At 41.8% G+C, this 14556-nt stretch overlaps 1 protein-coding gene across 1 annotated transcript in view; it reads right to left on the bottom strand.

Moving 5' to 3' along the window:
- The window catches only part of galnt18b (UDP-N-acetyl-alpha-D-galactosamine:polypeptide N-acetylgalactosaminyltransferase 18b), a 245720-nt gene that overhangs the window by 76476 nt on the left and 154688 nt on the right, over positions 1-14556 (bottom strand). Inside the window, exons 7-8 of the mRNA XM_043705680.2 lie at positions 4287-4472; positions 791-928 (exon numbers count right to left, since the gene is read on the bottom strand). Of these exons, the coding sequence (XP_043561615.1) occupies positions 791-928; positions 4287-4472 (324 nt within the window). The remainder of the gene's footprint in view (positions 1-790; positions 929-4286; positions 4473-14556) is intronic.

Genomic DNA, 14556 nt, shown 5'->3' with positions numbered 1-14556 from the left:
TTTAAGAAAGATGGGAGAGAGAGAACATAGGGTACGACAGGTTTGTTAACCTGAGGGAATATTTATTATTAGAGAATATGCTAAAATCTATTATTCATAAGAGTAAGAAAGAACTTGGAAAATCATGATATGGTTAGATTACTGTGGAAACAGGCCCTTCGGCCCAACAGGTCCACACCGACCCTCCGAAGACCAACCCACCCAGACCTACCTAACACTACAGGCAATTTAGCTTGGCCAATTCACCTAACCTGCACATTTTTGGACTGTGGGAGGAAACCCATGCAGATACAGGGAGAACGTGCAAACTCCACGCAGACAGTTGCCTGAGGCGGGAATTGAACCCGGGTCCCTGGTGCTGTGAGGCAGCAGTGCTAACCACTGTGCCACTATGCTGCCCTAATTATGATTAGTCAGAGTCAACATGGCTTTATGAAAGGGAAATATTGTTTGACAAATAGATTCATAGGCTTGAACTTTCACTCTTGAATCTGGTGCCCAGAGTTGTGAAATTTCTGGACATTCCAAGCCTGACTTAGGAGAATTTTCTCTGAATGGCTGGAATTCTGCTCAGGGAGCTGGAGTTGGACACTGGAAACAGTGTGGAGGGCTGAGGCAGCCTGTTTAAAATGGCCACCTCAATGCTCTGGGATTTTTGCCTCTGATGTAAACCCTCTATCCCTCACTTCTCACCCACTGTACCTCCCTCCCAACACAACACCCCCATGCCCTGTTCATACCAACTTACACCCTCCACCTTGCCCCATGAGTAACAGGAAGCTGTCCTTACCATACCATAGGCCACAGTATCCACATACATTCTCATCTCAGGGTACACATTGTGCAGATACCATTTAAAGCTTTTGCACTGTAATCTCTGCCTCAGAGCTTTTCTGTCTGAAATGTCTCCAATATCGATCCCTGAATTCTGCAGACACAAGAAGAAAAAGGACAAAGCACATAAGTCTTAAATCCTCCCAGATAATTACAACTGGAAGAACTGCGTATATAATATTTTCCTTAATGAAAGCATTTAGATAGCATGACAAAACAATTAGCATTTATGTACATCATAAAATTCTCTGAGACACTTCACAGGAGTGTTATCAAACACTTGACATTATGCAACAGGAAGAAGTTGGATAGCTGACCAAAGGATGTAGGTTTGCTCGCTGAACTGGAAGGTTCGTTTTCAGATGTTTCGTCACCATACTAGGTAACATTTTCAGTGAGCCTCCAGATGAAGCTGTTATCCAGCATGGTGACAAAACGTCTGAAAACGAACCTTCCAGCTGAGCGAACAAACCTACATCCAGAACCTCAACCTCAGTTACAAATCTTCTCAAAACTCGCTGACCAAAGGCTTATTGAAAGTGGTAGATTTTAGGGAGCATTTTTAAAGGAGGACAGAGAAGTAAGGAAGTGGAAAGGTTTGGGGATGGAACTCCCAACTTCAGAGCCCAGACATGTAAAAGCACAGCATCAATGAAAATTAGAGAAACACAGAACAGGGGGCCAGAAATGAGTATAGAATAGGTGAGGGGTGAGACCATGGATGGAATTAAAGCAAGGATGAGAATTTTAAAACAAAGCATTGCTAATTGGAAGTCAATGTAGTCAGCAAGCAGTGGGGTGATGTGTGAACAGGATTTGGTGTGAGTTAGTTAATCAAATCATTTAAACTAACAGTTGAAGCAATATTCAGCTGATTTTGTAACCAATGATCAGGACTTAATATATGCCTAGTTGATGGATTCTTATAATTTGTTAAGATAGAATTAATTCATTCACTCAGTCACTTGAAGGCATCTAAATTGCACTTTAATGAAAAGTTAAGTGAAGTTAAGACTCCTTTCCAAATATTTTTTGCAAAACCAAATGCAGTGTTCTTACAATAATCTGCAGTTTCCTGTCTCTTTCCTCCATTAAGACCCATACCTTCAATCAAAAGTTAGATCACCCTTTAAAACTCCCTTTGGCTCATTAATTATTTTTCTTCATCGTCTTTGTGAAGCTATGTGACACCATTCTCTACATTCAAGGCACTACATAAATGCAAGGTGTTATTGTAGAGGGCTTGCTTCATGAGATATGGAGATGGTCAGTCAGACATCTCTAACCTGAAAGCTTCACTGCTTTAAGTCATTAAAGGTCATTTTAAAACTTCACCAATGTTATAAAATTGGAGGAAAACATTGAAAAACGTTATTCCTTTAACTGGAAAACAAGAAACTAATTGTACAGCAATTGTGCTTCACAGCCAATTACATCCTTTGGAAGTGTACTCACTCTTGTAATGTAGGACAGCCAATTTGTGAACAGAAAGCTTCTACAAGAGCAGTTCAATAATGGCTAGATCACCTGTTTCAGGGATGTTGGCTCAGGGATAAATATTGACCCAAGATGCTGGAGAGAATTTCCATTGCTTTTCTTCAGACTAGCCACATGAAATGTCTTACGGCCTCCTGAGAGGGCTAGAGGGCCTCAATTTAATGTCTGAAAAATTGCATTAGTGATACTGTCTTAGCACAGCTCTGGGATCATCAGCTAAGATTATGGGTTGGTTTTTGAAGGGCACCATGGTTCCACTATACAACCTCTCCCAACAAAAACCTCAGACTGGCCTATTCAGGCAAAGAATAATGTCCTTAAGGCCATTTAATAGCCGACTGACTTTTAATAGGCTGGAAGGATGATTTCCATTCCTCAAGATGAGAAGACAATCAGAGGCTGGCAGCTCTCTAGTATTAGCAGCGCCACCAGGAGCAGTGGCCACTGCCGGTACTGTAGTCAGCGTTTGAGGAGGTGAATTGTGCTCAATCTCATTGGTTGTGGTTGTGGTTCTTGCTGGGTACCATAATGGCAAGGTTGGAGGGGATGGTAGGGTGTGGGTGCTCAGAGTTTGTGAGGAATAGGAACATTGGAGAGGGGTGGCTTGGAAGGTCAACACTCTGGCATGGGAGTGGTGGGGCATGGCAGCATTTTTTTTTAGATTTAACCTTTTTTCCTAATCAACCAGTTCAGAGATGTCATTACCTTTGGAGCAGGTGGGACTTGAAACCCAAACCTCCCAGTCCAGGGGTAGGGAAACTACGCCTGTGACACAAGTGGGCCACATAAAAGGGAAACCTCCCAGCTGATGATTTGGCATGGTGCTCCTGGCACAAGTGGCAGCAGAATAAAGTCTTTAAGTGGGCATGATTAGCTCATTTGAGGGCTTCAATTGACCAACAGCAGGTAGTCTGTCCAATGCTTCCGCACAGCTGGTAAAGTTGGGGTGTGGTAAGGGCTGGCACGAATGTCATGAAAAGGTTGGATTTCAAGCGACCCTTCTGCTTTCAAACCCACTGACAGGGGAGCACAATGATGCACTCAAGTGACTGAACTAAAATTTGAACATTACGACTGAGAATCAATGCACATCTACTGACCCATGGCTACCCCTGCGGTGATTTCAATCAAGACTTCGAACACTTCATCAACTTTAATTCTCTTCAAATTACTTGTGCATCTCCTATAAAAACCCAGTGAATTACTGCTCAAAACTTCTGCTGTTACCCATCAGTTATTTCATTGATAAAGTAAAATTAAGAACATGCACACAGAAAGTTAGAAATGGCTTTACATTAGGTGAACATACACAGAAAAGGCCTTCTGTATGTCTCTTTCCCCAGGCTGGTGTAGCTCAATCATGCCTGGCCTGATGTTATTAAACAAACTCATGCATATCATTCAGGAGAAGTTGGAGGCTTTTCAGACGCGAGCAGCATATTAACTGAAAGGCCAACTGGAATGCTCCAGGCTATGTAGACATGACTTCTGAACTTGTCCATCCAGATTCTGCTACTCTCAGTGCATTTCTATGGACATGGACTGTCAGATACTCAGTGTAGGGATTATAAGTGCTCTCAAACAGCCAAAGCCCTCACTCCCCAACTCTCACTGACACTCAGAGGAGCAACAGACATGAGGATTTAACACCAAATAATCAATAAATTTGATTCAAGAGGTTAAGATGGGGGGGGGGGGGGCTTCAAATTTTACTAGTCTGATTTCTGCAATATCGTCAGACACCCCAGGATAGCTCCCATCTCCCCTGTGCAAAAGTCTAGAGGTTCATGCATGAAGGTTTCAGCAGCAGATGAGCTGAAGTAGGGTTGGAGCCAGGTGATGATGGCATCTTGGTGACAATATTTGGAGATGTGCATCTTCTTGCTCTAAAATGCAAGCAATCTGATCCATCAAAGGAAGTAAGTGGATTAGCAGATTGCTTCCTATTGACCCACCTCAATTGGAATGCTCCAGGCCATGTAGACATGACTTCTGAACTCGTCCATCCAGACTTCTGCTACTCTCAGTGCATTTCTACGGACATGGACAGTCAGATTCTCAGTGTAGGGCTTGTGAGCTCTCTCAATATGAGCAAGTCTGGAACAAGGGAGAACCTCGACACTGCCCCCACACTGCCAGACCTGTGGAGAGACACAAACCAATCATAAACTCCTACAACAGAATTAAATACTACTCCAGTGTACAATGCTGTAAAATATTAGGTTGCTGTCAGGAAGAGGATACCATGGGATGGCAGAGCTGAAATGGGGTTGGAAAGATGCTCCAAGTTCAGGCATTTTGTTTCACAGGAAGGTTACCCCTGAACCAAGCCTTCACTCTTGTGTGGGGAATCAATAGATTACATTTCAATTATAAGGACAGTGGTATAATGGCAATAGCACTGGATTAGTGATCCCAAACCTTCATTTAATTGTTTGAGGGCATGGATTTAAGTCTCATTTCATGGAAGCTGGTGGAATTTAAATTCAATTCATGGATAAATGTAAAATAAAAGGGAAGTCTCAGTAATAGTGAACAGGAAACTACCAAATCCTTGTAAAGACTCCTGGTTCCAATGCCCCCTATGAAAGGAAAAATGCATCCTTACCAACTTTGAGCAACATAATGACTCCATGCTCATAACAATGAGGTGGAATCTTAGTTACCATTTGAATTGATCCACTCTACCATTCAGTTCAAGAATAACCACATCAGTACTTCCGATGATCAATAAATGTTGACATGACCAGTGACATTCACATCCAAGAATGAATAAAAAAAATCATGATTTGGAGATGCCGGTGTTGGACTGGGGTGTACAAATTTAAAAATCACACAACATCAGGTTATAATCCAACAGGTTTAATTGGAAGCACACGAGCTTTCGGAGCGCTGCTCCTATCACCTGATGAAGGAGCGACGCTCCGAAAGCGAATGTGCTTCCAATTAAACCTGTTGGACTGTAACCTGGAGTTGTGTGATTTTAAAAAAAATCATGGTTACAATAATAGTACCAGGAGCGCACTCACTGCTGCCAAGCCACATCAATGACTTGTTTTACATAAATTGGTTACATAATACAAGGAATGAACAGTCCATAAGGCTCAACACATTTCTGTTCCATGTATGCTTTCTCCTGTACTTTTTCATCTCCCCCATCGACATCTCCTTCTATTCCCCCCTTCCTCTTGTGTTTATCTAGCTTCCCCTGTAATGCATCTTAACAGCTTAGGTGCAAGTGAGCTCCAGATTCTCACCACTCTCTAAGTAAAGAAGTTTCTCCTGAATTTCCAATTGGCTTTATGAGTGACTACATTGTATTGATAATCCTCGGTTCTGGTCTCACTGACAAATGAAAATATTATCTCTATGTCTTCTTGAACAAACTCCTTCATTTATTAGGTCATCCTTCAGTCTTCTCTTTTCTAGAGTAAAGAGTTACAGTCTGTTTAATCTTTTAAGAATAAACTCAGGTGATTACTCAGTCTGCCTTCGAGATGATTCTGTATTTGGAATGAATGCCAGAGGCTGCTGATTCAGGGTCTGGCCAACATCTCAAAACAAGCTTCCCTTCTTAGCTTTTGTAAACATGCTGTCCCTTACAAATTCATCAAAAGAAGCACAACTTCTGAACCTTGCTCATGATCTCCTGCTGGGGCTCTCAAATCTTACAGTAATTGTCTTTCTTCTGAACACAAATAGACTGAGTGAGCAAAACGGGAAGGAAAACCAAAAGGGACAGATGAGAACACAGAAAATAATAAAAGACCAGCCTCCCACTTGCATAAATGAATTGGAATTAGTGTTCGACATGTATGAGTTACTGACAACATCTCCATTCCCAAAGCACCTGAAACCTTAGTATTCATTGTGGTGATGGGTACACCAGGGCTTCACCTCCTCACCCTCTCTGCCTTCCACAAGGACCATTCCCTTCGCCAATTCTTGGTTCATGCACTCTCCTCACTAACCACCCCTCCTCCCCGGACCCCAGGTACCTTCCCCTGCAACCGGAAAAGACTCAAAACCTGCCGGCCCACGCCCCCCCCCCCCCCCCACCTCCATCCGGGGCCTCAAACACCTTCCAGGTGAGACAGAGGTTTACCTGCCTCTTCTCTAACCTAGTTTACTGTATTCGGTGCTCCCGATAGGGTCTTTTCTACATCGGTGAGACCAAAAGTAAATTAAGGGAACGTTTTGCCGAGCATCCCAGCCAGGCCCGCAGGGCTGACTGGACCTCCCAGTCACCACCCATTTTAATTCCCCTTCCCACTCTTTTTCCAACATGACTATTCCTGGCCTCCTCCTTTGCTACAATGAATCAGACTGCAAATTGAAGGAACAACACTCATCTTCTGTCAGGGCAGCTGACAGCCCAGAGGACTCAACACTGAATTCTCCAGTTTCAAATAACCTCCCTTCCCATTCCCCAACTCCCTTCCCAGCCCCTTCCCCTCCCTTCCATTCATCGACATTCCTCCTAGCCACCAATCAGCTTCATTCCTCCCATTGACAACCAGGTTGTACCCTCCACCTGTATTCACCCAACCCCACCTCACCACCCTGCGCCACCACCCCCTTTATCTTCAGCTCCTCTTACACCCACCCTCAGTCCTGAAGAAGGGTTACAGCTGAAATGTTGACTTCTCCACTTCCTCATGCTGCCTGGCTTGCTGTGTTCTTCCAGCTTCCTGCTTGTCTACATCAGGGCTTTCAGCAGCAAGTCTCCTAGCTACAGTCAGTCGGAGGGGGAGGGTGGGGAGATCAACAGTTGCAGAGATACTCAGCTACATTCCATTTGGACTTACACAGTGAGCAAGCTGCCTGACCAGCTCAGTCATTTCGAGAAATTTCTGGTTTGGGCACCAAAGGCTGGGCAAAAATGAATTGTCCATCATTAATTGCCCCAGAGAAGTTAGTGATGGTGAAGTGCCTTCTTAAACTGTTACAGCCATTTTAATATTCCCGTGTTGGTTTGATTTTTATAATAGAAAAGCTGTCAATTTGGCTTCACAAAATCTTTCACCGTGCTGTAATAATGTAAATTCTTTGTTGGGTTGAATAACACTAAGAAATAGAGCTGGGTTTGTACATGTCTGTACAACACACCCAAGAATGCCACATTTCTGTACATTCTCAGTGACAGAATTGTGGCAAGGAAATTCATGTACTTCTGCAAAGTTATTTGTTTTAATTGAATTGATCATCTTTTTGAACATAGAGCAATGGACAATAATCATGCCACATCACGTTGCCTGGTAAGTGCACAAATGATTCTTGGTTACAAACACTGCTTCTGATGAATCAGATACATATAATCTGTATCATCTAGATGAACAAGTTCAGATGCAAGGAAACATCATCACTTTCAGGTACTGCTTCAAGCCACACACCATCCTGACTTGGAACTATATTGCATTTCTTTCATTATCACTTGGCCTAAATCCTGAACTCCCTTGCTAACAGTGTTGTGGGTGTACCTATAACTTTACAGACTACAGTAATTCAAGAAGGAAGCTCACCATTGCCTTCTCGAGGGATCAGCAATAAAGGTTGGCCTAGCCACTGGCACCCATATCTTAAGAATAAAAAAGGTTAGCCTAAATATTTTAAATAATAGCTACCTTGCCAATTGCAAATCATAATTAACACCAAGTGGCATTCTGATTTTGCCGCTTTTCTAATTTCCCAATTCCCCATCTCCAATGTTATGCAATGCTTAATCATTCTGTTCAGTGGGATTATTATGCCTAATAAGACAAGAAAGCTAAATCAAACCCTGTTCAATATCATCTTGAACTTTCAGAAATGATTCATCTATTGCTTTAAATATATGTTATCACAGTGTTAATGTCACATCCAGCAGCCTCAGACTAATGCTCTGCTATGATTAGACAGAAACAGAAAGGCCACAAATAGGATGCTATGGATTCGTAGAATTTTATGGCAGAGAATGGAACCATCCAGCTCTTTGAAAGGAATATCCAAAAAAATCTCATAGCCCTGCTCTTTATCCACAGTTCTGCAAATTTTTACCCTTCAAATCTTTATTCAATTCCCTTGTGATTGGATCAGTTTCCACTGCTTATGCAGGCAGCACACTTAGGAACAGAACAGGTCCCTGTCTGAATATTTAGGATCACTCTCAGGAGGTGAAATTTGACCCCCTTTCACCAATGTACACAGTTTTGTCTTCCTTTGCCCCACAGAGGATAGAAGAATACTTTTCCCATTACCTTCTGTCTCAGGCTGGATCTCTTATGGAAAACCACACCTCAGGCTTAATTGTGGCTGAGTACAACTTGCATTTATAAAGCACCTTTTACATACTGTCTTTTCGCAGGAAGGGGAGCTATCAAACAACTTTTGACACCAAGCTATATAAGGAGCATCTAAAAGATGGAATGAGAGTTAGAGAGGTGGTAAGGTTTAGGGAAGGATTTCCAGAAAACAGAGACAGGGGAATTGAAGGTGCAGCCACCAATGGCAGAGTGATTTAGATCAGAGATGTTCAAGAGCTCAGAATTGGGGGAATGCAGAGACTTCAGAGAGGTATGGGACTTAATGAGATTAGACACATGGGAAATAGTAAGGCGATAGAAGGACTCAACTTTTAAATCAGCATGGCGTTCACCTGACCTAGTATACTCACTGAAAGCAGGAGTGAATAGTGAACAGGAGTCGATGCAAATTGAGATATGAGCAATCAAATTTGCAATGATGTGAAGGTAATGGAGGGTGGTAAATGGAAGGTTAAACAGGAGATTGTTGGAATAGTCGAGTCTGAATATTCTAGAAGCAAGGATTAAGAGTTTTCTGCTTCTTCAGCAATACAAGCTGATATCAGTATTCTGCCAACATGTTTTTTTATGATGAATGTGGCTAACAATGTGACATTGACCGGATATTCTGTTTTTTTGTGCTGACTGGGCGATAGATATTGGCTAGAAGCAACATTCTTTCTTAGCTGCATGGTTGCTTCGAGGTACCGTACACATTGATTGGCATGGCAGTGACATTCCGAGCATGTAATGCTGCCTTAGGAATTGGCTGCTGCGCAAAGACCCCGAGGTCTGAGCAATAGAAAAAATAATTATAGGCAACTTTGGCCAGGGCACTGGGGATAACACCCCTGCTCTACTTTAACATAGTGTCCTGGGGTCCAGCTGAAAAGGCCAGTGTTTAATGTTTCATCTGAAAAAGAGCACCAACGACAGTGCAGTGCTCCCCCTGTATTGCACTGAGTGTCACTTTGGATATGAACATATAAAGACATGATCAAAGAACAAAAGTAGACCACTTGGCCTTCGAGCCTGCTTCACCATTCAATAAGATCATGGCTGATCTAATTTTAACATCAATTCTACATTCTCATACACCCCCAATAATATTTCATCCTCTTGGTTGTCAAGAATCTAGCTACTTCTGTTTTAAAAGTATTTAAAGATTCTACATCCATTGCCTTTTGTGGCAGGGAATTTCAAAGACTCACAACCCTCAGAAAGAAAATAATTTTCCATACCGCTGTCTTAAATGAGTGAGCCCTTATTTTTAAACCATGACCTGCTAGTTCTACATCCCCACCACAAGAGGAAACACCATTTCCATATCCACTTGGTCAAGTCCACTCGGGTCTTGTATGCTTCAATTAATTCACCTCTGACTCTTCTAAGTTCCAGAGGATAAAGACCTCTCCAGTCTAACCTGTCTTGATAAGGCAAGCTGCTCATTCCAGGACTTGATAAGTTCAAGCCCTGAAGTGACATGAACAATTGACACTGGTTCAGAGGTAAGGTGTGCTGCCAGCAGCCAAGCTGAGGGAGAATTACATTGCCTAGTTTTGGCTGAGTATGCCTTGATGTTTATTCAGGAAATATGGTTACAACTGGTTCTTGCAGGATACTGAAGGATCCAGAGAGGGTAAGTTACTCAGGCTGTTTAACTTTGTACTTACCGTGTCTTTATATATTCATATCCAAAGTGACATTCAGTGCAGTACTGAGGGAGCACTGCACTGCCATTGGTGCTCCTGTTCCTATTTCTTATAGTCTTATCTATAAATTTTCCGTACAGCTAGATTATCCTACCTCAGTGCTTGTGGAAGAGGACACCACAGGATGTTTAATATGCTCCCATCATTTAATTTAAAAATTCATTAGACATGTAAGCAATTTAAATCAGCGGGCACTTTAATTCAGTCACGTCTCTATTGTTTCATTGAACAAATTTCAGAGAAGGTTAACTGGGATGATCCCAGATATGGAGGGATTGTCTTAGGAACAAAGGATAAACAGGTTGGGACTCACTGAAGTTTAGAAGAATGAGAGGTGATCTCATTGAGACATAGAATGTTTAAGGAGCTTGACAAGGTAAATGCTGAATGTTTCCCCTCATGGTTGAGTCTGGGATCGGAGGGCATAGTCTCAGAATAAAGGGATGCCAATTTAAGGAGGAATTTCTCCTCTCGGGCAATAGTACGTCTTTGGAGATCTTTACCACAGAAAGCTGTGGGGCAGATTCTTGTGTATACTTGAGGCTCTCATAGATTCTTATTCAGTAAAGAAATTGAGAATTAGAGGGAAAAAGGCAGGAAAGTAGATGTGAGGAATGTCAGATCAGCCATGTAATGCAGAGCAGATTCAAGGGGCCGAATGGTGTGCTCGTGTTCCTATTTCTTATGGTCTTATCGATAAGCTTTCTGCACGGCTAGATTATCCTACCTCAGTGCTCGTGGAAGACGACACCACAGGATGTCAGAGATATCAAAACTAGGCAGCTAACATGGAAAAACTTACATTTCTATCACACTTTTCAAAAGCATTTCACTGCTAATTAACTATTTTTAAAGCATAAAAACCAAAAGAAATGCCGAAGCTGGAGATTGGAAACAAAAACTGAAAATGCTTGAAAATCTCAGCAGGTCTGATAGTATCTGTGGAGAGAAATCACAGTTAACATTTTGGGTCCAGTGACCCATCCTCACTACTTTTGAAGCGTAATCACTGTTGTAATGTAGAACATGTTGCAGCCTACTTGTGCATAGCAAACTCTCACAAACAGCAATGAGGTAATGTCCAGACCATATGTTTAATGACATTGGTTGAGGGATAAACATTGGACCAGGACACTGAGATAAACGAAACTCCCTTTGACTGTCACATTGCTCTTCTTTAACGGCATCTTTTACAACCAAGTAACAGGTCAGGTGGAAGCTCAATTTAATACCTTATCCAAAGATGGTACAGTACAACATGCCCTCAATCCAACCCCTCCAACAATGCAGCACCTACTCAGTACAGCTCCTCTAGCAGTGCAGCTTTCCTTCATAGTGACCCTCTGCTAGTGCAATACATGCTGAGCAATGACCCCCAAACGGCCGATCAGGTGAAGATGGCAGAGTTTACTGTAAAGCACACTAGTGAATATAACAACAAACAACATTTGATTAGTTTTTAAATTCCAGATTTATGAATGAAATTCAAATTCCACCATCTGCCATGGTGGGATTCAAACCCATGTCCCTAGAGCATTAGCTCGGGTGTCTTGATTACAAGACTAAGGCATAATCATTACAATAACACCTTCCCTTAGTTCACTCGTGTATAATGTCTCAAGTACATTTTTGTAAAGTGCTTGACAAAACCAGGTTTTCATATTGAAAATGTATAGTCTGAGTTGATTTATATGTGAACATTAATTGTGACATATTGAGTGTTACTGTGCTGCTCTCTTGCCATTTCATTTTTACGGGGGCCACTTGAAAAATAAAATGGAGCCACATCAGAAAATAGTTAGGGAATCTATGACTTAGAAGGACAAGAGCAGCAGAAGCTTAGGAGCAGCATCACCTGTAATTTCCCCTCCAAGCCACACACCACCCTGACTTGGAATAATACTGTTGTTCATGCACTGACTGGCTCAAATCCTGGAACTCCCTTCCTAACAGCACCATGGTCCCTAGACCCCCAAAGACTGGAAACAGTGGAAGAACGTACCATCATGTGCAATTAGGCAGACCTTGCAAGCAGTGCTGACATCAGAATTTCTTTTACTAAAATATTGCTCAGCAGTCTTCAACTTGCCTGCCTAACAACCAAACATTAATGACCTCATCAGTATCTGGTTGTCATGGTGAGCTGTTACGTTCAGCTCATTCCTAAGAGCAGAACATTTTCCTTCGTATTGTCATTGATTGCTTCGCAAAAATTCTGAATGTCATTTGATATGATTGATTGTCAGTCCTGCTTCAGATACACCACAAGATCAGCATTTTAAACACTATGTCTTTTGGAAAGTCTAATCTGGTGAGCAAAATCTCTTCAATTTTTTTTAAAGAAGCTGGATTTTAAAGAGAAATAGGAACCTCCACTGTATGAAAGAGCAATTAATCCTTAATAATGTTATTTATTTTATGATTATTGTGGATTAGAAGTCAAACAGACTCACATCTCAACTTGATTCTGTCAGCTCTGAGCTATATATAAAGCACAAGGAACGAGAAGGAAAAAGAAAGCTTAAGTCTAATCTTCAGCGTAAACATTAATTTCTGCCTCAATCCCATTAATGCTACAAACGAATTGCATTTCATCATGACTGTTTGTATAAAGAAGATGCACCTGCCTTTTTTTCTAATCCTTTAATAGTTTAATCTTGCATCTGATTCCTTATTCTAAACCTGCACCCAATACACCAACATCAGACATTATTGTTGTTTTAGAGTATAGACCAAGAGAAAACATTGGAAAAAGAGTTCAGCAATAAAACTGCCAAGGTGATCACCCACTTAGATTGCTGCAAGTGTTTCTCAGGAATGTTAGCTTTTAATAGGGCTGTGGTCATCTGAATTCAATGCAGGTATTTCTGCTTATTAGACAGAAGTGGGCACATCTACCCAAAACAGCTAAAATATTATCACTCAGAAAAGTATGCTTTATTAAAGTAAACCTAACAGGAGGCTTAATCTGTCCTCTAAGCACTGCAACAAGACTTTTAACACAAAACCAGGTTATACTCAAACAGGATTAATTGGAAGCACTGGCTTTCAGAGAGCTGCTCCTTCATCAGGTGGTTGTGGAGTACACGATTGTAAGACATAGAATTTATAGCCTATAAATTCTGTGTCTTGTAATTGTGTCCTCCACAACCACCTGACAAAGGAGCAGCACCCCAAAAGATAGTGCTCCCAATTAAACTTGTTGGACTATAACCTGGTTTTGTGTGATTTTTAACTTTGTACACCCCAGTCCAACATCGGCATCTCCAAATCATCTGTAATACAATAAACATCCCAAAGTGCATCACAGGAGCAATTATCACTATGCCACTGAGCTACAAAAGGATGTTTGAGGACAGTTATCAAGGTAAATTTTAAGGAGCACCTTAAAGATGATGAGACATGGAGAGATGAAGATGTTTAGGGAACAATTTCCAGAATTGAGGACCCAAGTAATGAAGACACCACCAACAATGGTGAAGTGATTAAAATTAAGGATACTCAAGAATCCAAAATTGGAGGAGCTGAGAGACCTCGGACGGGTGTAGATTAGATTACTTACAGTGTGGAAACAGGCCCTTCGGCCCAACAAATCCACACTGACCCTCCGAAGAGCAACCCATTCATATCCATTCCCCTACATTTACCCCTTCACCTAACACTACAGGCAATTTAGCATGGCCAATTCACCTAACCTGCACATTTTTGGACGGTGGGAGGAAACCGGAACACCCGGAGGAAACCCACACAGACATAGGGAGAATGTTCAAACTCCACACAGTTGCCTGAGGCGGGAATTGAACCCAGGTCGCTGGCACTGTGAGGCAGCAGTGCTAAGCACTATGCCACCGTGCCGCCCACTAGAGCTGGAGGAAACAGAAATAGGGAAAGGTTAGACCATGGAAGATCTTTTAAAGAACAATGTGGAAATTTTACATTGAGGCATACCTTCACCAGGTACTAATGTCGGGCAGCAAACATCACAATGATGGGTGAACGGACTTTGGTTTGAGTTAAGATATGGGTTTGGCTTAGCTGAAGGTCATGAAGTGTAGAAGATAGGAGATCAGCCAGGAGTGCATTGAGATAATGGAGCTTAAACTTAATCTGAAAACTCAACAAACTCATGATTTAGCAACCGCGGTAGACATTATGATTGACCATTCGTTTGTTGTACAAGTTCATGACTAAAACATCACCCAAATGTTTCAATGAAGAGAATAGAATATTAT

The sequence above is a fragment of the Chiloscyllium plagiosum genome, unplaced genomic scaffold (assembly GCF_037043375.1).
Source record: "Chiloscyllium plagiosum isolate Xiang-an unplaced genomic scaffold, Cpla_swu_hap1 HiC_scaffold_18, whole genome shotgun sequence".
Classification (NCBI taxonomy): Eukaryota; Metazoa; Chordata; class Chondrichthyes; order Orectolobiformes; family Hemiscylliidae; genus Chiloscyllium; species Chiloscyllium plagiosum.
This window is presented reverse-complemented; position numbering and strand designations above follow the sequence as displayed.